This window comes from Trichechus manatus, unplaced genomic scaffold (assembly GCF_000243295.1).
Source record: "Trichechus manatus latirostris isolate Lorelei unplaced genomic scaffold, TriManLat1.0 scaffold00122, whole genome shotgun sequence".
In the NCBI taxonomy this organism is placed as follows: domain Eukaryota; kingdom Metazoa; phylum Chordata; class Mammalia; order Sirenia; family Trichechidae; genus Trichechus; species Trichechus manatus.
Window position 1 is genome coordinate 2,872,238 of NW_004444058.1, and position 24,883 is coordinate 2,897,120.

Here is a 24,883-nt window from a genome sequence, read left to right on the forward strand (position 1 = left end):
CAGATGGGTTCAGTTTGGAAGCTCTGCTGTGGGCTGAGGGGCAACTGAGGTCCAGAGAGGGACCCCGTGACAAGCATGATGACAGGGGCCCTAGTGGAGAGGGACCAGTACTTTGGGAGTCACGAGATTAGGATTTGACCCTGACGGGGAGGCTTTCCTGAAAAGGTGGCTTCATCGACGAGGGTGAGAAGTCACCCTGGTGCTAGGAGGGAGAAAGGATCAAAGGAGCAGGGAGGAGAGAGGGTGGGAGTCCTGGGCAAGGCAGAGTGGGCAGCTAGGACAGGCCCCCGCAGGAGCCCCATGCAGGCATCAACCCAAACCCGACTCAGCACTCCATAGAGCTCTCAGTGGCTGGTTTTTCAGCTGTAGGTTGCCAAGCCTTTCTTATGAGGTGCCTGTGGGTGGACTTGAACCTCCAACCTCTTGGTTAGCAGCCAAGCTTGGTCACCATTTGCACGGCCTGGAGATTCCAGCCAACTGACAGGTTTATGTTGTAGCCATGGGCCTTTCTCTGGCACTTTCCCTACATGAGAGCACATGGCTGCCTCACCAGCAGACAGACCCCCATTCTGGGCAGGTGGTCATCGCCGAGACCCTGTTTAACGCCAGCATGAGAAAAAAGTGCCTAGCAGCCTGAGGTGCCAAGACACTCTCGGAGCCTGCCTGCAGTCCCCGGGTGGGGGCCTGTGCACACCATAGGCGCTCGAGTTTGTGCCACAGGTTTCATCCAGGAAGTCATATGAAATTTGGCCCTGAGGCTGTGTCACCCTGGGACACCTGTCAGAGGCAAACGCCAAATTGCTTTAGAAGGCACACCCTCAGCCCAGAGCGAAGGGTCTGCATGTCGAGATCTGCAGAAGAGGGCCCTGGAATGCAGGAAGAGGACCCCAGAGTGCAGGTGGAGCTGACTCCCCAGGAGTGAGCATCTGCTCACACACACACTCACACACATGCACAAATGTACGCACACGCACACATGTGCATACACGCACAAACATACATGCATATATAGACACGCATGATCATGCACACACGCACAGATACGCAAATGCACGCATGCATACACACACACACAACCAGATAAGATTTCTGAGGCCTTGGGAGAAAGACTGTCAGAGGCCATAAAATAAAAGGTATCAAGAAGGAATTGCAAATTTAAGGAAAGAGCAAAATCCGGGGACAAAGGCAGAAGTTGTGAAATAGAACCAAGTGGAATGTCTGTAAATGACAAAGACCACGACTGAAATTTAAAATGCAGCGGACGATGGCAGAAGAGTCCCCCAACTTACAACAGCTGGGCGAGCTGGATGAAAGATGAACAATGTCTGCTGAGTTGGGGTTTAGGGGGTGGGAGCCACAGGCCTGCACAGTCACTGGGGTTCTGTGACAGCCCAGCATCCTGTGACAGTCCAGGGTCTTCTGACGGCCCCAGGGGCTGTGAACTGGACCTGATGCAGAAGGGGCAGCCTGGGCAGAGAGACAGGAGAGCCTTTTGCCTCAGAACCTGGCGGGACCAGGCACTTGGCGGGACCACTAGGCTGGGCAGTCTCAGATGGGGACGGCCCTGGACTCTGCTGTGGTGGCAGAGGGGTGGCAAGCTGAGAGAGGACGCTGCAGTGGAGCATCAGCACGGTGGGACTGGCACAGTGAGTGCCCTGGGAGGGGTAGCAGTGGCCAGTGCCAGGAGGGAACAGGTTTGAGTTATGTTTTAGAATTCAGTCTGGCAGGATTTGCTAACAGGTTAGATGTGTGGGGACAGGGAAAGGAAAGAATGAAAGTTTTGGGTTTGAGCACTGTAGGGTAGGAGAAAGCTAGCATTGTCTGCATTTCTGCTTTTCCAGAACATGGACTCAGCATATAAATCCAAAATTAAGGTCAAAAAATTCCATATTTCCATTTTAAAAGTTACTTTAAATTGTTGACGAAAACGCCTATGACATTTTTTTTTGGTTGTAAAAATATCTATAATACAACATTTGTCAGTGTACAATTCAGTGATAGCAATTACATTAATCATATTGTGCAACCGTCACCCAAAGTCATTGCCAAATGTCTCATCAGCAACTTCTATGATCTTTTAAGAACTTTAAAATGTTCAGGATAAGCAATGCGTTTCCTGTTCTTAACTTTCCAGCCTCGAGCTCCACACCTTGCTAAGGGAGAAACGCTCCTGGGGCCAGCTTTACTCCCAAGCGCAGGGATCACGGATTCATCCCTTCTTTCCTGGCATCTGTTTTCTTGCTCCGGGATTCCATGCCAGCCCATGGTGCCCGTCTTTGAGACAAGCACGCCCTCTTCGGCTGTGGCCTCAGCATGTCGCCTTTAACCAAACCCCAAGCACTGGAGGAGGTCCTTCCCAGCCTTGAGGAGAAGCCGAAAGGAAAGCCGCTTTTCCCCTGGGGCTCTCTGTTTGGCCACCGCAGCGAGAAAATCACCTTTACGCAAAGTGACAGCGTTCCGGAAGAGAACGTGCTCACCATCACCATCACTGAGACCACCGTCATTGAGTCAGACCTGGGCGTCTGGAGCTCCCGGGCCCTTCTCTACCTCACTCTGTGGTTTTTCTTCAGCTTCTGCACGCTCTTCCTCAACAAGTACATCCTGTCCTTGCTGGAAGGGGAGCCCAGCATGCTAGGTGAGTGTGGACACCAGCTAGTTAATGAGTCATTGTTGTTAGCTACAGTGGGGTCACCCGGACTCACAGTGACCCCATGCACAACGGAACGAACCCCACCCTGGTCCTGCACCATCCCCACGACTGGTTACAGATCAGACAACTGTGATCCATAGAGTTTTCATTGGCTGATCTTCAGAAGTAGATCAAAGGCCTTTCTTCTTAGCCTATCTTAGTCTGGAAGCTCTGCTGATACCTGTTCAGCATCATAGCAACACGCAAGCCTCCACTGACAGATGGGTGGTAGCTGAGCATGAGGTGCATTGGTCGGGAATTGAACCTGGGTCTCCCTTGTGGAAGGCGAGAATTCTTCCACTGAACCACCAATGCCCCCACGTTTCCAGAGTAACATGCAAAAATCTCAAGAGTAGATGGTTACCTGGGAGGGAGGGCAAGTGTTGAGGGGATGAGGATGAGAGCAGGACTTCTCGAGGAGAAGCCATGGGGGCCAGGACACGTTCTGTGTGATTATGAAACAGAATAAATGCAGTGCTCCAACTCCCTTATGTTGAGAGAAGAAGGCCCCCCTCAAGCCTGGCTCCCCACTCCTGTCCAGGAGAGGGAGGACGCCCCTAGTCTGGATCTCCTCTACCGTCCAGGTGCCGTGCAAATGCTGTCCACCACGCTCATCGGCTGTGTCAAGATTTTCCTCCCTTGCTGTTTGTATCAGCACAAAACCCGCCTCTCCTACCCGCCTAACTTCATCATGACCATGCTGTTTGTGGGTCTAATGAGGTAAAGGATCTGACAATGTTGGTTGTGTGTCTGAGTTTTTAATAACGTCTTTCCTGTCACTACAAGTGGGAGCTCAGCTGACTTGAGGTACATTTCCAGTGTAAACTCTAAAAATACCAGGGCTGCTGGCTTCCTGGGCAGCACAGGCATCTGGCTTTGTGGATCTTAGTGCCACATACACAGGTTCTTTCCAAACAACTCTGATGACTTAGTTTAATAATGGTTTGAGGACAACAATCTTCCTCCCTGGGTGATATGCCAGCGTCACTGAGAGCAAAGCCATTTCCTGAAGGGCTCTATCTGAAACATCAGAAGAGGGGCCTGAGCTTGGGTGGGTGAGCATGGGTGCTGATGACAGGGTTTTCAGGTGGGGGGTACTGGGAGGAGGGGGAAGGAGAAGGGGAGCGGGGAGGAGGAAAGGGAGTAAGGGAGAGGAGAGAGGGAGGAGGAGGAGGAGGAGGGAGGTTAAGGGGGGAGAGGAGGGGAGGGGAAACTGGGAGAGGAGAAGGGAGAGGGATGAGGATGGGGTGGGGGAGGAGGAGGAGGCTCCCTTCTGGAAAGTCTTGCTTATAGCTGGAAGTAGGCTGATCCGTTCCAAGGCTATTTTCTGCCTGTTTCTAGGTTTGCGACGGTGGTTTTGGGGCTGGTCAGTCTGAAGAATGTGGCAGTGTCGTTTGCAGAGACGGTGAAAAGCTCTGCACCCATCTTCACTGTGATCATGTCCCGGATGATCCTGGGGGAGTACACGGGTGAGTGGCCCTCTGGAGCCTGAGCACTTCCCACCCCACCCCTTTTCCTCCAGTCCAGGAACTTGGGTCATCCCCACCTTCTGCCTCTCTAGGCTCCTGCTCCCCTGATGTCCCACCCACCATCATGTGCCCGGCTTGGTCACCCCCCTCAGGGACTATGAGCAGCAGCAGCCTGAAGCCCACAGCTTAGGTTTCTGGGCTGCCCTGCCGAGCCCACTCTCAGCTCCAGCTCTTTCCTTGAAGTCTGCTCTGAGCTCCCGTGTCTCTCTCCCTCTGAAATGTTTTCTTAGGGATCATGATCTGGCCTGCTCACGCCCCTGCTCATACTGAGCTGTCCTCGTGCCCTCGTGGCATTGCAGCCGCGTGGGTGATGGGCAGGAGCAGGGAGTAACTAATAAACCAGGTCACTCAGGCGCTGATGACCGCATCAAGGAAAATAGGATGGAGTTGTGCTTGGTCTGCAGAGGGTGACCAGTGCCCTCCTAACTCAAGGGCCCCAGGCAAGGAAGGGTCAGCCCGGAAGGCAGCCCATGGCGCTCCACGCCTCGGCCACTCTCCTTGAGTACTTCCCTCTGCCCCTCTAGCCTGCAGGCTCCTGGGCCCCTTCCCCGCTCTGACTGCTCTTCCAGCTGCTTCTTCCCTGGCTCCCCGAGGCTCAGCAAATTGGATTTATTTATCAAACTTCTAGGTTTTAAGGACATGCAGGTTGTTCCCAACCATGTGCGAGACCCACATTCCCTGGTTTTCCTATCAACCTTCTAGAAAACAACATATCCAATATTGTTACATGGAAGCAGGCAGTGCAGAATAAGGCGTGGAATACATGATCTTTAATCTAAGTAAGGAGAAGGTTTTTAGGCACACATGAAGTCGATTCTCGTTATCTGCGATAGTTGTGCTCTATAAAGTCACTGCAAACACTAACTTAGCAATGACAGAACTATTGCTCTAGGGGAAGTATAGGATTAGGTTCCTGCCATCCTGTGGTCACAACATTCTTATCAGTTGATCAGCTCATAACCTTGTGTTGTGTGTGTTTCTGTCTAAAGACACTTCAGTTAATATCTAGTGTTGATTTGTTAACATTGAACTCACTATAACTCACACCTGAACAAACATACGTCCTCCTTAAGGCCCATCACAGACTTCTTGCACTTAGGAACACTGCATGGCATTTCAGCACTCTGCTTGAGGCCATTTTAAACAGTGAAATCACCAACAAAGAACACAAAAATGCAAAAAAACGGGTACTAAACTAGACCACGAGGAGGACACTTGTTTACAGTTCGAGAGGTGAAACAAGAAGGCAGTGCGTTGCCTTGTTCAGCCTCAGTGGGGAATGTGTGCGTTGGGCAACTCTTATTTATTGCTGCTGTGCACATGTCTGCAAAAGCACCATGAGTATTGAATTTGGGGGTTAAAAATAAACTTTATTGTGTAGGTGCATTTACAAGTATGGAATCTGCAAATAATGTATTTGCTTTTATTTAAAAAAAATTAACGAGATCTTAAAACAAAGGCAAATGGTTACCTAAGGGAGGGAGAAAGGTTAAGGAGACAAGGATGTAGCGAGATGTCTTACAGGGATGCTTTTGGGATCATGAAATTGTTTCATGTGATTGTAAAAATAAAATCAAAATGTAAAAAGCGATTCCTAAAAATCACAACCAAAATGAAACAAAAAGTTGGTAGCTTGACCACTCAGAAAAGATTTATTTCAGTTGACTGCAGAACATCATAATTTGGCTTCTCCCTGTGATCCACAAGCTTGTATCAAACTAACTCTCTTGCTGAGAACAATTAGAAAATCTTGATGAAATTTAGTAAAAAAATAATAGTTTTTTGGAGGCACTGGAGAATGATCATGTTAGGAAGACCTGAGGGACCCAAATTTCAGAGGTCACCCAGAGACGTGACCCTGTCACACAGCACCACTCTCCCCTCAAGGTGCTTGGTTCTTGAGCAGTGACAGAGAATCTGAGCAGAGCAGTCTCTTGGCGCTGGTGGGGCAAGACTGGAGTGCGGGACCTGCCACAGAGGAGTTTCATTTAGAACCTGATCCTTTGAAGTCCTTATTGGGTGCGGCATCTACCCACACCCTGACTGCTTGCCCATAGCAAAAGCAAGTCCTCACTGGAGGATAAAACAGCACCTACAGCTTCCAGTTCTCTCTGCAGTCTATATGCATATTGTCTATCATCAACTAAAAATTTCCAGGCAGGCCAGAAGACAAGAACAAACAATAGAAAACTGAGAAGACAGAGATTTTCCTTGGACAGATCAAGATTTTCTCTCCTGAGCCCAGGTCCTCTCGACCACAGGGCGTCTGTGCATTTGCTACGTTGACTCTACTCCTGGAGGTTTATTGGTTAGACTTTCTCTTCGTTTATCACTTCCTAAGTAATTTGATCCATGTGGTGGTTGGTAGGTGCTGTCCAGTCGGTTCCAACTCATAGTGACCCTATGTACAACCGAACAAAACTCTGCGCCATCCTCACAATTGTTGCTATGTTTGAGCTCACTGTTGCAGCCACCATGTCAATCCATCTTGTTGAGGGTCTTTTTCTTTTTCACTGACTCTCTAGTTTACCAAACATGATCAATAAACAACATCATGGTAAATGGAGAAAATGTTTAAGTTGTCAAAGATTTCATTCTGCTTGAATCAACAATCAATGTCCACAGAAGCTGCAGTCAAGGGATTAAACAACATATTGCACTATGCAAATCTGCTGCAAAAGACCTCTTTATAAAGTTTTTTTTTTTTTAATTATTGTGCTTTAAGTGAAAGTTTACAGTTCAAGTTAGTTTCTCATGCAAAAATTTATACACAAATTGTTATGTGACCCTAGTTGGTCTCCCTATTACAGCACACTCCTCCTTTCCACCCCAGATTTCCTGTGTCCATTCAACCAGCTCCTGTCCCTTTCTGCCTTCTCATCTCGCCTCTGGACAGGTGCTGCCCATTTAGTTTCACGTATCTACTTGAGCTAAGAAGCACACGCTTCACGAGTATCATTTTATGACTTATAGTTGAGTCTAATCTTTGTCTGAAGAGTTGGCTTCGGGAATGGTTTTAGTCCTGGGTTAACAGAGAGTCCAGGGGCCATATCTTCCGAGGTTCCTCCAGTCTCAGTCAGACCATTAAGTCTGGTCTTTTTACTGGAATTTGAGTTCTGTACCCCTACTTTTCTCCTTCTCCATCAGGGAATCTCTGTTTTGTTTCCTGTCAGAGTAGTCATTGGTGGTAGCTGGGCACCGTCTAGTTCTTCTGGTCTCAGGCTGATGGAGTCTCTAGTTTACGTGGCCCTTTCTGTCTCTTGGGATAGTATTTTCCTTGTGTCTTTGGTGTTCTTCATTCTCCTTTGCTCCGGGTGCGTTGGGACCAATTGATGCATCTTAGATGGCCACTCGCTAGCTTTTAAGACCCCAGATGCCACTCACCAAAGTAGGATGCAGAACATTTTCTCAATAAACTTTGTTATGCCAATTGACCTTTCAGGATGTCCCCTGAAAGCATGGTCCCCAGACCCCCACCCCTGCTACTCTGTCCCTCGAAGTGTTTGGTCGTATTCAGGAAACTTCTTAGCGTTTGGTTTAGTCCAGTTGTGTAGACTTCCCCTGTGTTGTGTGTTGTCCTTCCCTTCACCTAAGGTAATTCTTGTAGACTGTCTGCCACTTGGTCTCTCCAGATGTGGAAAACTCATCCCGAGCGCCACTGCTTGACTCCCTGTGCACTCCAGCTGATCCAGCCTGCAGGGTGCTGGTTCCTGCAGGGTCAGGTCTGGCAACTCCTCGCTGCTTCTGAACTGTCTCTCCCTCCCCCTGCCGCTCATTCCAAGTCCAGGAGTCCATTTAGTTTTCTTGTATGGATTCAGCTCAGGTGTCCAAGTAGTTGGTCACCAAGTGTGTGGTGCAGTCTATCACCTACAGTCCTTGATGGCCGGGGTGATTGGAGTAGGCACAGGTATCTGGCTGCAGTAGGGGGTCATGCACTAAGCAAAGAAGGGGGCTGACGGCTGCCTCTGAGTGTCTGGGAGGAAAGCGTGTCCCTGTTCCCTAGAGCACGTAGATGGGTGGGTTTTGCAGCTGGAATATGGGCACCCAGCGCTGTTAGCTGTAAGGATTGGAGGACACCACTTATTCTTGGACCCCTGTCTCAGGTGGCTAGGTGATGTGGGTGGAGCCACCAGTCCTCAGGCCCCTGATGTGAGTAGGTGAGGACCCTGCTTAATGAGCAGTATCAAATGTCACAAATCTGCCACTCCTCCTTATAACTGATACAGTTGAAAATAGGCTTCAGGTGTATACCCCGTTGTACTGTGGTAATGAGGGCCTACGCTGTTGAAATGGACCCACACAGGTCTATGCAGGGGTGAAAGTCATTCAAAGTCCGTGGACTCGTTATGCCTGTGCCTAGGCAAAGTGGCTGCGCCTGCCTGAGTTCCTGGCTCAGGGGAGCTGGCAAATTATTTTTTTCTATTTGTTCATTTGTTCCCTCTCCAAAGCTGGGAGAATGGCTCAGGGTGTGAGACAGGTCCTACTTCCAGTCCAGGGGACGTGGCAATCACTGAAGCCAGCCTGGGACCCAGTGCAGAGCTGGGAGGGGACAGGTAAATGGGAGAGAGGTTCTTCCCAAAGGGGGTGTTTTTGATCCACGCGGTAGGCTAGACACATGTACTTATCTTTTGCCAATTGAGTGCCGCTTCTCACTGATTCTGGAGGCTTGAGAAGACTCTCTGCCACTTGGTCTCTCCAGATGTGGAAAACTCATCCCGAGCGCCACTGCTTGACTCACTGTGCACGCCAGCTGATCCAGCCTGCAGGGTGCCAGTTCCTGTAGGGTCAGGTCTGGCAACTCCTCACGGCTTCTGAACTGTCTCTCCCTCCCCCTGCCGCTCATTCCAATTCTTTAACTTTGCCTTTGATGTTCAGGGCTCCTAGATTGTCATATATAATCGATTCACTTGTTTTTTCAGGTCTTTGTTGTAACAGGGACTGCAGAAAGTGTCTGACTACTCTGCCATCTTGGCCCCGCCTCCCTCTTTAAAGTTTTAAATGACAGAGATGTCACTTTGATGACTAACATGCATCTGACCCAAGCCATAGTCTTTTCAGTTGCCTCATATGCATGTGAAAGCTGAACAATGAAACAGAAGACCAAAGAAGAATTGATGCATTCAAATTGTGGTGTTGGCAAAGAATATTGAATAAACCGTGGACTGCCAGAATGAACAAATTTGTCTTAGAATAAATACAGCCAGAATGTTCTTTAGAAGCAAGGATGGTGAGACTTCAGCTCACTTACTCTGGACATGTTATCAGAAAAGACCAATCGCTAGTAAAGGACATCGTGGTTGGTAAAGGGTCAACGAAGGCAAGGGAAATCCTCCATGAGATAGGTCGATACCATCGCTGTAAAGATAGACTTAAACATACCAATGATCGTGAAGATGGTGCAGGATCGGGCAGAACGTTGTTGTTCTGTTATACATAAGGTCACCATGAGTTGGAGCCAACTCTATGGCAACTAACAATAGGAATTTGAGTTACTGCTCTAGGCAGCGCTGTCCCGTGACAAGGTAAGACCGCCATATTCTTGTGAGGTCAACACAGAGGACTAAGATTCTGTGCCTTTTTGCTAAACATGAAACGCCCATACTCTCGTTTCCTTTGAATCTCAAAATAAATTAAACCCTGAGTCTAAAATCAAAGCAGAAGTACAGAGTGGTACCTGATGCCCTATTTCTGAGATAAATACGTGTCGGGCACTGTGATTTTCCATTGTAGTGTATGAGTTTTTCATCATTCATGTAAAGGCTGTGTTCTGTATTTCAGAAGGAAAAAACAAAAGAATAAACTCAACATGGGGGCATAGAGAAGGCCTGCTCTGTGCCAGGCTATAAGATTACACGCATACACACACACACACACACACACCCCTGAAGCTTCCCCTTTGTGACAGAATTTGCTGGAGACCATCTCGTTCACCTCTTCACTTCACAAGTGAGGTTCGTGGACTTGTGGGAGAGGGAGGGACTTGGGAGCCTGGGTCCGCATCTGTATGTCCTCCCACAGGGAAGTGTCCTTGCAGCCGGCTCTCATGTGGGAGCCTCATGGGGCGTCTGCCTTTGGAGAGAGTCACAGGACTTATTTGTGGCTTGGACTCTCGCTTGCTTCATTTTCCTTCCAAAGTAAAAAGGAACTGATTATGTATTAGTTTTTCTTTTTATGAAGTGAAATTCACATAGCACACCATAAACCATTTTACAGCAAGCAATTCAGTGGTATTTAGTATATTCACAGTGTTGTGCAACCACCACCACTTTCCGATTCCAGAACATTTTCATCACCCAGAAAACCACCCCGTACCCATTAAGCCGTCGCTCCCCATTCCCCCTCTGCGCAGCCCCAGGCAACTACTGATCTGCTTTCTGTCTCTATGGATTTACCTGTTCTGGATAAAACCAAAAAATCCCATTGCCATCAAGTCAATTCTGACTCATAGCAACCCTATAGCACACAGTAGAGCTGCCCCATAGGGTTTCCAAGGAGTGGCTGATGGATCCAAACTGCCAACCTTTTGGTTAGCAGCCAAACTCTTAACCACTGGGCCACCAGGACTCCTGTTCTGGATATTTCATATAAATAAATCTTAGGTTATGTGACCTTTTGTATCTGGCTTCTTTTACTGACCGTGTTTTCAAGGTTCACCCCTGTTACAGCCACGTACGTACAAGAACTTCATTCTTTTTTATGACTGAGTAACGTTCCATCGTATGGATACACCACATTTTGTTTATCCATTCATCCACTTACAGACACTTGAGTTGTTTCCAGATTTTGGCTATTGTGTATAATGCTGCTACGAACATTGGTGTACAAGTTTCTGTGTAGACATATGTTTTTATTTCTTTTGGATATGTATCTCGGAGTGGAATCGCTGGGTAATGTGGTAATTCTGTGTTTAACTTTTTGAGGAACTGCAAAACTGTTTTCCACAGTGGCTATACCGTTTTACATTCCCATCAGCAATGGGTGAGGGTTCCAATTTTTCCACATCCTCACCAACATTGTCCTTCTTTTTGATAATAGCTGTCCTAGTGGTTTGAAGTGGTATATAACCCATTGCCATCGAGTGGATTCCAACTCATAGTGACCCTATAGGACAGAGAACTGCCCCATAGAGTTTCCAAGGCTGTAATCTTTACGGAAGCAGACTGCCACATCTTTCTCCCACAGAGCGGCTGGTGGGTTTGATCTGCCGACCTTTCGGTTAGCAGCTGAGTGCCTAACCACTGCACCACCAGGGTATATACCACTGGTATATGTGTTCGTTTTTAAATTAACTTGAAAGGCCATAACTTTCATGAGGACAGATAAGAACAGCTTGGTGTCTAGCATCAGGCTTACAGTCACTGTGTGCTTGCACTCTCTTCAGGGCTGCTGGTCAACCTCTCCCTTATCCCAGTCATGGGAGGGCTGGCACTGTGCACTGCCACTGAGCTGAGCTTCAATGTCTTGGGCTTTTCTGCTGCCTTGTCGACCAACATCATGGACTGGTAAGTCATTTATAATTATTCTTGCTAAAGTAAAACAGGCTCGTGTTTGAGGTTTTGAATAATACAGCTAAGTTAAAGATCGTCTTCAATTCCACTTTTAACGTTTTGACATATTTCCTTCCTGCTCTTTCCCTCTGCATTTGTCTTTCTTAGAAACATCATATGGATTCTATCACATGTTCAATTTGCCTCTTGCTTTTTTACGTTTCCTGTTGTTTTATGAGCACTGCTTCATGTACTAACATGTTCTTCAAAACCCTGATTGTCGTGACCACCTCCTAGGCCATCTTGAATTTGCACCACGGCTCAACCATTCCGTTGTTGCCGAGCTCCCAGCTCTTCGCATGCATACATAATGTTGTGGGGAATAACTTCTTACCTGAGTCGAGTCGTCTGAATTTCCAGCTGCCCTGTAAGGTGAATTCTAGAAGGAGGATTGTCAGCCGAGCCCACAAACTTCTCTAAAGGGCTCCTGACCTGTGCTGTTGGCTCGCTTCCAAAACGATTATTTCAAGTGATAGTCCTGTCGGCCAGAGTCTCTGACCCCATCCTCACAGACTCCTCTTTTGTATTGAAAAGCAAATCTTCTTGTTTGAGGGTCCTTATTTTAGGTTCTGACCCCTCTGGTCACTGGTGAGAGTGATGCTATTTAGTTTTCCCCTCAGCCATTTGTGTCTTCTTCTGTGGCTTATCTGTCCTGTTTGTGAGTTTTGTCCATGTTTTTCTCTTGGGGTCTTTGGGCCTTAAATGGTCTCTGGGATCAATTGCTCACACACCTGGGGCATCCCTGGGTGCCAGCCCAGGGTGGCCGCTGACACATGGGACTCCATTCAAAGGGGGTGTCTCAGTTTCCTGGTGCCACCATAACAGAAACACCACAAGGAGGTGGCTTTTTTTTTTTTTTTAATAACATTTTATTGTGTTTTTGGTGAAGGTTTACGTAGCAGTTTAGGTTCCCATTTAACAAATTCTACGCAGGTTATTCAGTGCCATTGGTTACATTCTTCATAGCGCGTGAACATTCTCATTATTTCCATTCTGGTTGTTCCGTTTCCGTTAATCTAGTTTCCCTGCCCCTTACATTCTCATCTTTGTTTTCAAGTAATTGTTGACTGTTTGGCCTCATATAGGTGATTTTTTTAAAGGAGTACAGTACTTATGGGTGATATTCATTATCTTTAGGAGGTGGCTTTAAAGAACAGGAATTTATTGTCTCCAGTTGTGGAAGCTGAAAGTCCAAATCAGGGTCTCGGTTGTGTGGACTCCTTCTGTGGGCCTCTTTCCTAGTTGTTGGTGTCTGCCAGCGATCCTTGGCGTTCCTTGGCTTGTAGATGAGTCCTTGCATGTCATCCATCTTCCCCGTGTATGTCTCTGTGTCTATTCTGTTCTTTTTATAACTCAGAAGGGATTAGGTTTAGGACCCACCCTACACTGGTATGACCTCATTTACATCACAAAGAAAATCATATTTCCAAAGAGGATCACATCCACAAGTTCAGGGGCCAGAACTTCAACACATATTTGGAGGAACACAGTTCAATCCTTAACAGAAGGGCTTGTGCAGCGCTTGGAGCACAGACTTTGGGTTCTCTGAGATGTAAGAGCTTTGTGACCTCAAGCAGGTCACTCCACCGTTGAGCATCTCAGTTTATCCACCTGTAAAATGGGATGGGCATGGAGCCCACCTCACTGTCCACTCCCCAGCTGTCGTAATCCTTGTCACCGTCATTTGGTAAGAATGCAAACAGTCTGTCCATGTGATGTTCTTGATATGTAACCTTTTCTTTTCTTTATTCTAGTTTGCAAAATGTTTTTTCAAAAAAGCTCCTCAGTGGGGACAAATACAGGTTCTCGTAAGTATCATCAAACGTGAAATCTCTAATTTCATAAAGCCCTGGGGATAGTCTTTCCTGTTTTAAGATTCGGAATACCCCTAAGACCCGACACTTTCCCATGTTGGCTTACACCCCTTACCGTCAAGTCAACCCTGACTCACGGCACCCCCATGTGTGTGTCAGAGGCGAACTAGGCTCCATAGGGTTTTCTTTTATTTATTTATTTTTAAAATTCTATTTCTCTAGTTGTTGTTAAGAATATACACTGCAAAACATAACACTAATTCAATAGTTTCTACATGTACAATTCAGTAACATCCCTCCATAGGGTTTTCAATGGCTGACTTTTCTGAAGTAGATCACCAGGCTTTTCTTCCGAGGTGCCTTTGGGTGAACTCGAGCCTCCAACCTTTCGGTTAGCAGCTGAGTGCATTAACCACTTCCACCACCCAGGGACTCCCATCTTGGCTTAGGTGGCCTTTAAAAGTACTTTGTTGAAACTTGAAAAAAAAAAAAAATGTGTTCAGCTTGCCTTTTGAGGTGCCTCAACCCTCAGGCTGGCTTTAGTCTCTGGACAGCTGCTTGGGTTCTCTCTGCCACTTACAGGTCCTTCTTTTCCTCCCCAGAGGAAATAAAGCTCTAGTGCGCTTGCGTCCTTTTTGGAGCACTCTCTATGCTGAGAGCCTCTGATATACCATGGGAAGCCTTGCCTGGTTGTCAAGTGTCTGGTTAAGACCCAGCTCCTCCCAGGGGCGGGGCGAGGGCTCAGGCGCCTTCTCTCGCCCCTCTGCAGGGCCCCGGAGCTGCAGTTCTACACCAGCGCCGCCGCAGTGGCCATGCTCATCCCAGCCTGGATCTTCTTCATGGTGGGTTCTGGAAATGTGACCTTCATTGGCGCAGGGCTGCTGGCTACCCCTACCGTTCAGGAGCAGGGGGATTAAACTTTCTAGGTTCTGCAGGTAGCTGGCTGGTACGTTGTTCTTGTTGTTAGCCCCGACTCATGGTGACCCCGTGTGCAACAGGTGTGGAACGCTGCCCAGTCCTGTGCTATTTCCATGGTCAATTGTGGAATGGACCGCTGTAACCCCTAGAGTTTTCACTGGCTGGTTTTTGGAAGTAGATTGCCAGGCCTTTCTTCCTAGACTGTCTTAGTCTGGAAGCTCCACTGAAACCTGTTCTGCATCATAGCAACACCCAAGCCTCCCCTGACAGACAGGCAGTGGCTGTACACGAGGTGCATTGGCCAGGGATTGAACCCTGGTCTCCTTCATGGACTGTGAGAAGTCTACCACTGAACCACCACTGCCCCTGGTTGGTACATTAGCTCTGTTAAGTTGTTTATAAAGAGGCAGTGATGTGCCCAGTAGAAGGAAGAGAAAGCAAGAAATCATCACCTTCCTTGGGTCTCTCCTGCTCTGCTCTGCATGCCCACAGAAGGCATAGCCAGCCAAATCGTAACTACAGGAAGCTTCTGAATTTTTTGTTTGAGGTTTTTAGATTTGTTTAATTTGCTTTTTAGTGGAAAGAAATCACATGTGCCTGCTGGAGAAAAGTCAACAGTGCAGAGTATATAAAATAAAAATGAAAGTCTGTCTCCCAACCCACCCCGTCTCACTCCTACGGGCACCCTCTTTTGATAATTTGACAACTTTCTTCCAGACATTGTCTGCGAGAATATAAATGTACACATGTGTGCACGTCTGCAGTGTGATTCCGTTAGTTTTGCAGAGTACATGTATAATCTGTGCTGACTTTTTTGTAACACGAGGGGAGCCGCGCTCTCCTGTCCAATCACTTGATCTCATCCACGTCAGACGTGAACAGCAGCTTCTTGCTCCAGAGTATGGCCCCACCCAGACCCCTGGCTTCCCTCTTGATGGACACTTGGCTGCCCTCTGCTTTTCACTGTTACAAACGTGTGATGGGGAACTGCTTGTCCACATGTTTTGCAGATGAGTGTTTCCCTCGGATAGATGGTTGGAGTTGGAGTGGTTGATTGAGAGAATCTGTATGTTCAATATGTATGACGTATACTGTTCACTTGCTGCCTGTATTAGTTTCCTGGGCTGCTGTAACAAAGCACCGCACACTGGGTACTTAAAGCAACAGAAATTTATTCTCTCAGAGTTCTGGAGGCCAGAAGTCCATAATCAAGGTATTGGCAGGGCTGTGCTCTCTCTGAAGGCTCTAGCGGAGGATTCTTCCTTGCCTCTTCCAGGTTCTGATAGTCCTCAGGCGTTCCTTGACTGTGACAGCATAACTCCAGTCTCTGCCTCTGTGATCACGTGGCTGTCTTCCCTGTGTCTATCTCCAAATCTCCCTCTTTTTATAAAGATACCATTCATTGGATTTAGGGCCCACCCTAACCCAGTATGACATCATTTTCACTTGATTACAACTGCAAAGACCCAATTTGCAAGCAGGGTGATCTTCATGTACCTGGGCTTAGGACTTAACGTATTTTTTGAGGGGACACAATTCAGCCCACACCACTCCCCTAAAAGGCTATTTTCAGAGCCCTCCACAACAGCAATTCATAAACCCAGATTGGCAGGCACAAGTGACATCTTGGCAGCGGGGGCATCCTCCCAGCAGACAGTCGGTAAGCAGGACGCGTGCCCAGTGGAGTGTCTTTCTTGTCTTGGTGCCAGGATATGCCGGTGATTGGGAGGAGTGGGAAGAGCTTCCAGTACAATCAGGACGTGGTGCTGCTGCTGCTGATGGATGGCGTGCTATTCCACCTGCAGAGTGTCACGGCCTACGCCCTGATGGGGAAGATCTCCCCAGTGACCTTCAGGTGAGCAAGGGCCAGTGACGTCACTAGGGGGATGCAGGGGGTGCGAACCGCATCAGATTACACTATCAGAGGAGGTGACACCAAAATGACTGTCTATAAAATTTTTTGTGCACTGTTGAGACAGAAATTTATTATTTTTTATAAAAAATCCCTGTAATTAGCTATAACAACAACAAAAAAATTTCAAAAGCCCAGCTTACACGTATCAATATACCTACAAGGCTAAAACTCTATGCTGATTTACTTTTTGAACCTTCTAACACGCTCCGGTCAGAGCTGTCGTTATTACCCAATTATAATCATGCTTCCAATCACCTGGTTTCATCTGCGCGTGCTATATACATGGGCTGTTATTTCTGTTGCTGCCAGTATTTTTATAGTCACTGATTTTGTCAAATTTTCTGGCGTTTTAGCTGCACTATTGTGGTAATTTGCATGAGGGGGGTGACACCATGGGTTACCACACTGAGTGACACCAACCCTAGTGATGCCACGGGCGAGGGCTTTCCCGTGATGTGGGGCTCAGGCTGTCTGCCTACTTGATGCTTAGACATTTCTATAAATGCCTAAAATAATAAAGTTTAATAACATAATAATAAATAAATAATACTAAAAATAAATAAAAGTGAAAATTGATAATAAATACATAGAGTCCATGGACGGTGCAAATGGTTAAGTGCTCAGCTATTAGCCAAAAGGTTGACAGTTCAAACCCACCCAGAGGCACCTCGGAGGCAAACCTGGCAATCTGCTTCCAAAAGATCACAGCCTTGTGATGGAGCAGCTCTACTATGGAGCAGTTCTACTCTGTCACACGTGGGGTTGCCATGAGTCAGGGTTGCCATGAGTCTGAGTCCACACGACTACAACAACAATAAATAATAAGTGTAAATAAAAATGATCAATAATAAATATAAATAAGAAATAGATAATCAAATAAATGTAAATAAGTAATAAACGTAAATATAAATAAATAAGCCTTTTTTTTTTTTTAATTGTAAAACTCTGTACTGAGGACTGTGGTTGGAGACTCTAATTACTAGGCCACTGTGCACTGGTTCTATTTGAAATGCCAACAGTAAAGTAATGTGAAATGTATCTTTAGGGAAATTCCCTTAGAAATCCTTAAATTAGAAGAGGAGTCTGTTGTTACAGAGTGGTCTGTGCACCTTCTGCCCAGGACAAGGCTGTCATAGACCTGAGGATGGGCATGTCTCTCCCCTGCTGCCCAGCGAGGGAGCCACCAGCCACGTGGGGCCTGAAAATGTGCCCAGTCAACAAGGAACTGGATTTTTAATTCTACTTCATTTTAATCCATTTACATTTAAGTGGCCATGTGGCCAGTACCTCCCCATGGGGCAACATAGATCTGGAGACTTAGAGATGAGCTAAAGATCCCTGAGTTTCTTTCCCCTCTGGACCTGATGTAGTCAATGAGAGGACAACTTGAAGACAGGTGTTTTCAGTCACAAATGTAAGAGAATACACTGAAATGACCAGCAAGCAAAGAACAGAAAAATCTATTCTTGTTTTTTTTTTAATTGTGGTAAAAATATGTCTAACAAAACATTTGCCAATTCCACAATTCAATACTTTTTTAAAATAGCTTTTTTTGTTTTATTCATATTATAACCAGTACCAGTTCCTGCGGAGTCAATTCTGACTCACGGCAACCCCATGTGTGTCAGAGTAGAACTGTACTCTATAGGGTTTCCAGCAGATGATTTTTCAGAAGTAGATCTCCAGGCCTTTCTTCCGAGGAGCCTCTGGGTGGACTCAAAGCTCTAACCTTTTGGTCAGCAGCCAAGCACATTAACTATTTACACTACCACAGACATATATATAAACGTGTGTGGTGTGTGTGTTTGATCCCACTGGGATCAAAGTATATACATGTTCATTATAAGATTTTTTCTACTTTTATGCTTCTTTGACATTTTTCATAATAAAAAGCACTCCCTCCAGAAAGAAGGAGCAAGGCAGCCCTCTGTAAAGCTCCAGCACCCCCTGCAGTGTGCTCACCACCCCGTTTGTCACCTGGGGGGCACAGTGCCTCAACTCAGGGCCACCAGAGCCCTGCAGAGCGGCACTGCTGTTTGCTTGGCCAGGACAGGCCATGGTGCCCAGTGGGGTTGATGTGGGCGAGGCCCAGGCCACGGCGTTCCCCCTCTGACACATTGTCTGTTGTTACAGTGTCGCCAGCACCGTGAAGCATGCTCTGTCCATTTGGCTCAGTATTATCGTTTTTGGCAACAAGATCACCAGCCTGTCGGCCATTGGCACTGTTCTGGTGACGATCGGTGTCCTGCTCTACAACAAGGCCAAGCAGCACCAGCAGGAGGCCATGCGGAGCCTGGTAGCGAGCCCCGGCCGAGCCCTGGAGGAGGACGCTGAGCCTCTACTGCCATCGGACCCCCGTTCGCACCACTGAGCCCAGGAACCTCTGTGCTGCCCAGCGTCCACGGCATCGGCACCTCCCCTCCTCGCCAAAGGTGGACCCCTGATGCTGGACCTCCGTTGGTCACTCCTGCTCCCTGGGGTTTAGGCACAGGGATGCCCCACCTCCCTGGTCACTGTCAGAGTGCTGGAGACTAGGGAGTGTGCAGGTAGGCGCCACCTGCTGCTGGCCTGGTTTTCAGTGAAGATCCCTCAGCGTGTGGGGTTCCAGGTATCAGCTTCCTAGGCTGGCCCAGAGCCCAGCCTTCCTGCGCCCCTTGCCAAGTAATGTGAAAACCGCCTCTGCCTGAGTGCTGGGCGGGTATCAGAGCCTGGCCCCTGCAGCTGCCTTGCTGGATCACATCCAGCTCCAGTGAGGCCAGGCTCAAATCCTTTCTCTGGACAACCAGTTCGGTCACCTGTGAAGCTGGGCTGGGTCCAGGTGCCAATGTGAGCTGCACGCCCAGTGCCAGCAGAGAGAACTCTGCTGCCCATGCTAGCCACCAAGGGCCACCGAAGCTGCAGCCTGACCCCCACCGTCTGGAGACACAGACCTGGTCAGCCTTCAAGGGTGCTGCCCCAGGTGCGGAGCCATGTCATGATGGGGGGTGGGGCAGCTGGGGTCACGGCAACAAGTGCCCCCTCCCCAGCTGAGGTCAGGGTATTTGGCACCTGTCTCCCCACCATCCTACCCCCGAGATGACGTGGGGCCAGGGCACCCTCTCCCTGACCCTGCCACAGTCTCATTCCTTTGCCCTCAAAGCTGCAGTATCGTGTGGCCCGTAGGAACACAGATCATTTCTGGGGGCTGGGAAAATCACTTCAGTGAGGTTAAGAAGGGAAAGGTGTACACCCTGCCCTCCCACCCCCCCACCCTGTGTCAACCTGTGCTATCGTAAGCTGCCCCGTCCCTGAGTGTCCTGCCCCTCGTCCATGGCCAGCTGAAGCTTCCCTGACCTGGGGACTGAGGATAAACGTCTTCAGTGTTTATGGGTGGGAGATGCTGACCCTCCCTGCCCCTGATTCTCCTGGGCTCTGAGTGCCACACAGAGCGGGCCATGGGGAGTGTTCCCTGGGGCATGTCTGTCTTCACTTGGTGTGGCCCGGCCTGTAGCTGTACGCCTTGAGGGTCTTAATCTCATCTACGGAGCAGCACGTGAAGAGTCTGCCATGAGAGCTGATGAGCATGAGAGCATTTGGCAGAGTGCCAAGTGTTAACTGTTCCTTGAACTGCATTTAAAATGACATGTGATTTTTTAAAAAGGGAGTGCGCACACAGCTGGTTTCTGGAATGCATGATGTGTGTTTGGTAAAAGGACCAAGCGGGGCTGGCTCCTCCATGAGGTCGAAGCACACCTGGCCACCAGGTGAGCTGAGCCAGGTCTGTGGCCGGCGCTGCCCTCCGTCCCCAACACACACTCCCAGTGCTCAAGGAGCCTGAGGAGTGAGTGTGCGGGCGACCACACCAGGCGTCTGGGCAGCAGGCTGTTGGAGGATTTCTACCTCCTCACTTTACTCTCCATCTCGCATCCTGGCAGGATTTCTGATTGGGACACAGTCCATCGCCAGCCAGTCTTTGAGACCTCCTTCATCACCCTAAGCTCTGAGGGCTTGTCAGGTGCAGTTCCACCCAGGAGCCAGACTCGGTGGGCCCTAGCTCTGCGGAGGGTGGATGCCAGTTAGGACAGGGTGGGCTAACAGAGAAAAGAATTCACAGCACCAGCCGGCCCCACGTCTCCTCCCTGCTGTACCATCTTGGCTCCCATAGTGGTTTCACCACTTTCCACCTGGCTTCTCACCTGGAAAATGTAAAGCAGGAAAATAGCCCCTCCTGGAGATCCAGTCTCTCAGAAACAAAGAGCAATAATTCCATCTCATTGAGTTTCACCCACTTGGAAAGTTTGCCTTGGTGACTGATCAAAGCCAGGCCCTGCGTGTACACAGTACTCTAACTGCGTGAGCCGTCCTTTCTGCGTAGCTGACTCCTGTGTGCAGGGACCTGTGGTGTCTGCTCCCTGGCACCCAGCTGGCCTTGGCTGTGAGAATGTTTTCTCGTTCCCGTCATCTTTTTTTGCTTTTCTCAAAAGCAAAACTAAATTGATTGGAAGTGGCTGGGTGACAGGGTATCCCAGGGTGGCTGGAGGGAGTGGAAGATACCCAGCCAGGGCCCTCGGGAATGCCTCCCTTGAGAACATGGCTGCCTAGCCAGCTGCTGACTGCTGGAGTATGGCAGAGGTGGGAGAGGCGTCTGTGGCCACCCCATGGCAGGTTTGCACATTGACCTTCTCAAAGACTGTCATCTGAGCATGACCAGACACTCAGGCCCCTGGTTTCTGAGTATTTTCAAGATTTCCAAGTCCTGTGTCCCCTGTGGAAATTCGTGCCTCCTCTCTGCCACTACAGTTTGCCCTCAACTACTAACCTAAATGTTGGCATCTCGAATACCACCCCGCCCCAGCAGTGCTGAGGAAGAAGGCCCTGGCGATCTGCTTCTATAAAGATGACAGCCAAGAAAACCCTATGGAGCTCAGCTCTACTCTGTAGCACATAGGGTTACCATGAGTCGGAACTGAATCAACAGCAGTGGGTTTGGTTTTTGGTCTCTGCCACTCCTACCAGCAGCTTTCGGCCTGTTTCAGTTTTTCAAATGTTTCCAAATGTGTGCAAAGGAGCATTTTACTAAATAGTTAGCAATGAGGCAACCACCTACAGAGCTGCTTTTGAGACCTCTCCTTGTCCTGAGTAGAAAGACGGTAGAGTCTGTGCCAGGCCCGCTTCCGATGTGCAATCCCACCCTCCTCAGTCCTGTCCCACACGCCCCCAGAGTCGGTTTTCAGCATCCACTTCTCAAGGCTTTTCCAGGACAGCCCTGCACCTTGAGTTGGGAGCTGAAAGGCTGCAGCCCAGTGTGGCCATTTGTTTAATGACTGTACAGAGACAATGTGTTTTTTATTAACTTTGCCTAGTGATTTTTATAGAATAGTATGTTCTTTCCATTGAACCGTTGCAGATGTGCTGTATAAACACTGATACTGGGTGTCGTCACTCGTGCTGAGTTAACTCCTCCTGGATCCGTGGTTATTGTCTGTGCCTTGGTAAAGAAACAAAACACTTGAACCCAACCTTCTGTGTCGAATCATCTGCTGACTTACATCGACGTTTAAAGATGTACAGATTTCTAATGTTGAAAAACATTTCCACTACGGAATGGTATTAAAAGCTTTCCTTTGAAATTTCTATAATCGTAATTTCATGCATATCAGCATTAGAAAACCTACCTGGAAAGCTGAGAATACTCTTGCACAATCCAAAATGTACCTATAATTTGAAAAAATAAACATGGTGACTTAAAAACAGTTAAAAAAATTTTAAAGTGCTGTACAAGGAATATAAACTAAATAAAGATATGCTTTGCATCTGATATTTAAAATATTTTTCCCCAAACCAATGGGTTTTGCTTCCTGCTGTGACACTTTTGTTGGGCTGGTCATTTAGACAGATCAGTGAGGGGAGAAGAAGCACAACATGGCTTTTTAAATCTGTCCATGTGATGTGCTTTTAAAGCCTGAAAGTATTTTCATTGTTTCCCTCACTGAAAAAAGTGAACACGGATGTAATTAGATGTAGAAATCATTTTCTCTCCTTTTGCCTTTGACCAACATTGCACTAAGGGCTTTATTTCCGGAAATACGTACCAACCTTGGCTTGGGCCTCTTCATTTTTTTAAATTTATAAATAAGAACATCCAGGAGGAGTCTGGCAATTTCTCTCTGTCCTGGCTGAGGGAGTCGGGGGGGTCACAGTGACTGTGGGTCTGCCGCTCACCTGAGTTCAGAGTGTAGAAATCTTCAACTGTGCCATCTCTAAAGTATGTCCTGGGGGCTCTGATTCTGAGTTCAGTGCCACTGTTCCTTGCCCCGATGTCCAGACTCAGTCAGAAACTGTTCTAATGGGCGAAGTCTTGTTTTTGGGTTTGTTTGCTGTTTTGTTCTGCTTTCGTTTGAGGGAAAGTGGCATACGGCTGATTTGCTGTGTCTAGACTTGGCAAATCTGTGAGCTGAGATGTCTGAGCCTACATGCAGTTCCTCTGGTTAAGGAGAGAAGAGCTGGAGTCTGGTGATTTTCCCACTTTGAGAAACTTGAAGATTTTATCACTAATTGTCTACATCAGAGCCAAATTATATTTGCTTCACACCAAACGAAACTGTGGAGAACTAAAAGTACATCACGAAATGTTTAGAGTGTTTCGTATGTCGCCTACTTCAGTGTTTATGTAACTACATTATTGCTTTCTAGAAAATGGTTTTGTCAACTGATTTAGCAAGCCACTGTTAATTCCGTTGTAATAAATGGATACTGTGTAATTTATCCTGTGGATCCCTTCTGCTATTTTTACCTAAATAAATAGCCATGGTAGCAACAGTCTATGATTCTTGTTCTGCAAAAGTAAACTAAATGTGAAATATGTCCCTGTGTCTTTGGCTTTCTTCATTGAGTAACTGTCAAGCATTTGTGTTACACAACTCATCAAAGTTGGCTTCTTATTGCCTTCAACCAGTTTCCAGCATGAATGGAGGGAAAAAAAAGGAAGTTTTCCCAAGTATCAAGAACTCAGGAAGCAAAATGGGAGCCTGAATACACGAAGTAAACATCTCATTCTGGGAGAAAAATTCCAAGCAGTAGTTCAAATCCACTGCATCCACCAGTTCAATTTGTCACATTCTCCTGCATTTTCCATTTCAGACCAGTAAATACAGATGAGTGTTCACCTTTCATAGTTTCTTCCCTGGGATTCAGGATGTTGGATTGTTAGTTTTCTGTTAGTACTTACAACATAAAACATTCACAGAATAATTTGAGATACTGAAGGGGAGTTTTTCATTGTATTAAAGAGTTTATTTACTTTTGGAAAGATTCATGAATTGGGCAGCATGGTCCCAGTAAAATTAGGAAGTGCTCCCCCTAACAAAAGCAAGCTGGAATTTTATATAAACAGAAAGGCAGAGAAAATGACAGAACATTTAAAAATATATATTTTGACATACCATTATGTCATGCAGAGAGCAAAATGTACAAACCACATCTTATCTATTCAAAAAGATCTGTTTAATGCCTAAGCTAAAAAAAAATCTGAGTACTCCACTGCCATCCAGTGGATTCCAACTCATAATGACCCTATAGGGCAGAGTAGAACTGCCCCATCGGGTTTCCAAGGCTGTAATCTTTACGATTCCGACTCATAGCGACCCTATAGGACAGAGTAGAATTGTCCCATAGGGTTACCAAGGGGCGCCTGGTGGATGCAAATTGCTGACCTTTTTTTGGTTACCAGCCATAGCTCTTAACCACTATGCCACCAGGGTTTCCAAGCAAGTAGACTAGTCAAAATGTATCCGTAAGCAGAGGTGTGCATACAAATGAGGTCAAACGAGATAGGAATTTAAAAAGTGGCCTTTAAGGTAAGATCTTTCAGACTTTTTAACTCAGCAAATCTGGGGCACAAAGTACAAATTTGACAATTGTTATCAGTCTCTACCTGGAGGTTCTGATTCAGTAGGTTTGAGGTGAGCCCCTGGGAGTTAGGGTCCTTAAAAACCATTTGGGTGAATTTGAGTAGCAGCCAGTTTGGGGAACACTGCCTTAACGTAAATTTTAAAATCACATTGTGAAAGCTCTATTCTCTGTTTTTGTGCAACGCAGAGCCAAATGCGCGGCTGTAGTAGGCGAGGCTTATCCTCGTTCTTGCTGGCGCAGTGACTAAGAATTCGGCTGCTACGCAGTTCGAATCCACCAGCCGCTCCTTGGAAACCCTATGGGGCAGTCCAACTCTGTCCTATAGGGTCGCTATGAGTTGGAATGAATTAGATGGCAATTTTTTTAAATCTGAAAATGTGGGGTTAAACTGGGGCATCGGAGGTCCTTCCATAGCAGCCAAGTTGCTGTGGAGCTCCGGCCCAGATGACCTGTTCGGGTAAGAAGTAGGCAAACGGGGCGCGTTTCCCCCGAAAGACAGGCTGCCCTCCCTGTACACCGACGCGGCAGGGCAGAACTCCCGGGACTGCTCTAGGGCGCCATGGGCCAAGGGTTAAGTACGG

At 47.5% G+C, this 24,883-nt stretch overlaps 1 protein-coding gene across 1 annotated transcript in view; it reads left to right on the forward strand.

Moving 5' to 3' along the window:
* Nucleotides 1–18,783, forward strand: part of SLC35E2B (solute carrier family 35 member E2B) — a 41,460-nt gene extending 22,677 nt beyond the window's left edge. Inside the window, exons 3-10 of the mRNA XM_004384330.2 lie at nt 2,135–2,635; nt 3,274–3,409; nt 4,031–4,158; nt 11,600–11,720; nt 13,520–13,573; nt 14,349–14,421; nt 16,207–16,352; nt 18,546–18,783. Coding sequence (XP_004384387.1) covers nt 2,314–2,635; nt 3,274–3,409; nt 4,031–4,158; nt 11,600–11,720; nt 13,520–13,573; nt 14,349–14,421; nt 16,207–16,352; nt 18,546–18,783 — 1,218 coding nt within the window. The 5' untranslated portion in view covers nt 2,135–2,313. The remainder of the gene's footprint in view (nt 1–2,134; nt 2,636–3,273; nt 3,410–4,030; nt 4,159–11,599; nt 11,721–13,519; nt 13,574–14,348; nt 14,422–16,206; nt 16,353–18,545) is intronic.
* The last annotated feature ends 6,100 nt before the right edge of the window (nt 18,784–24,883 follow it).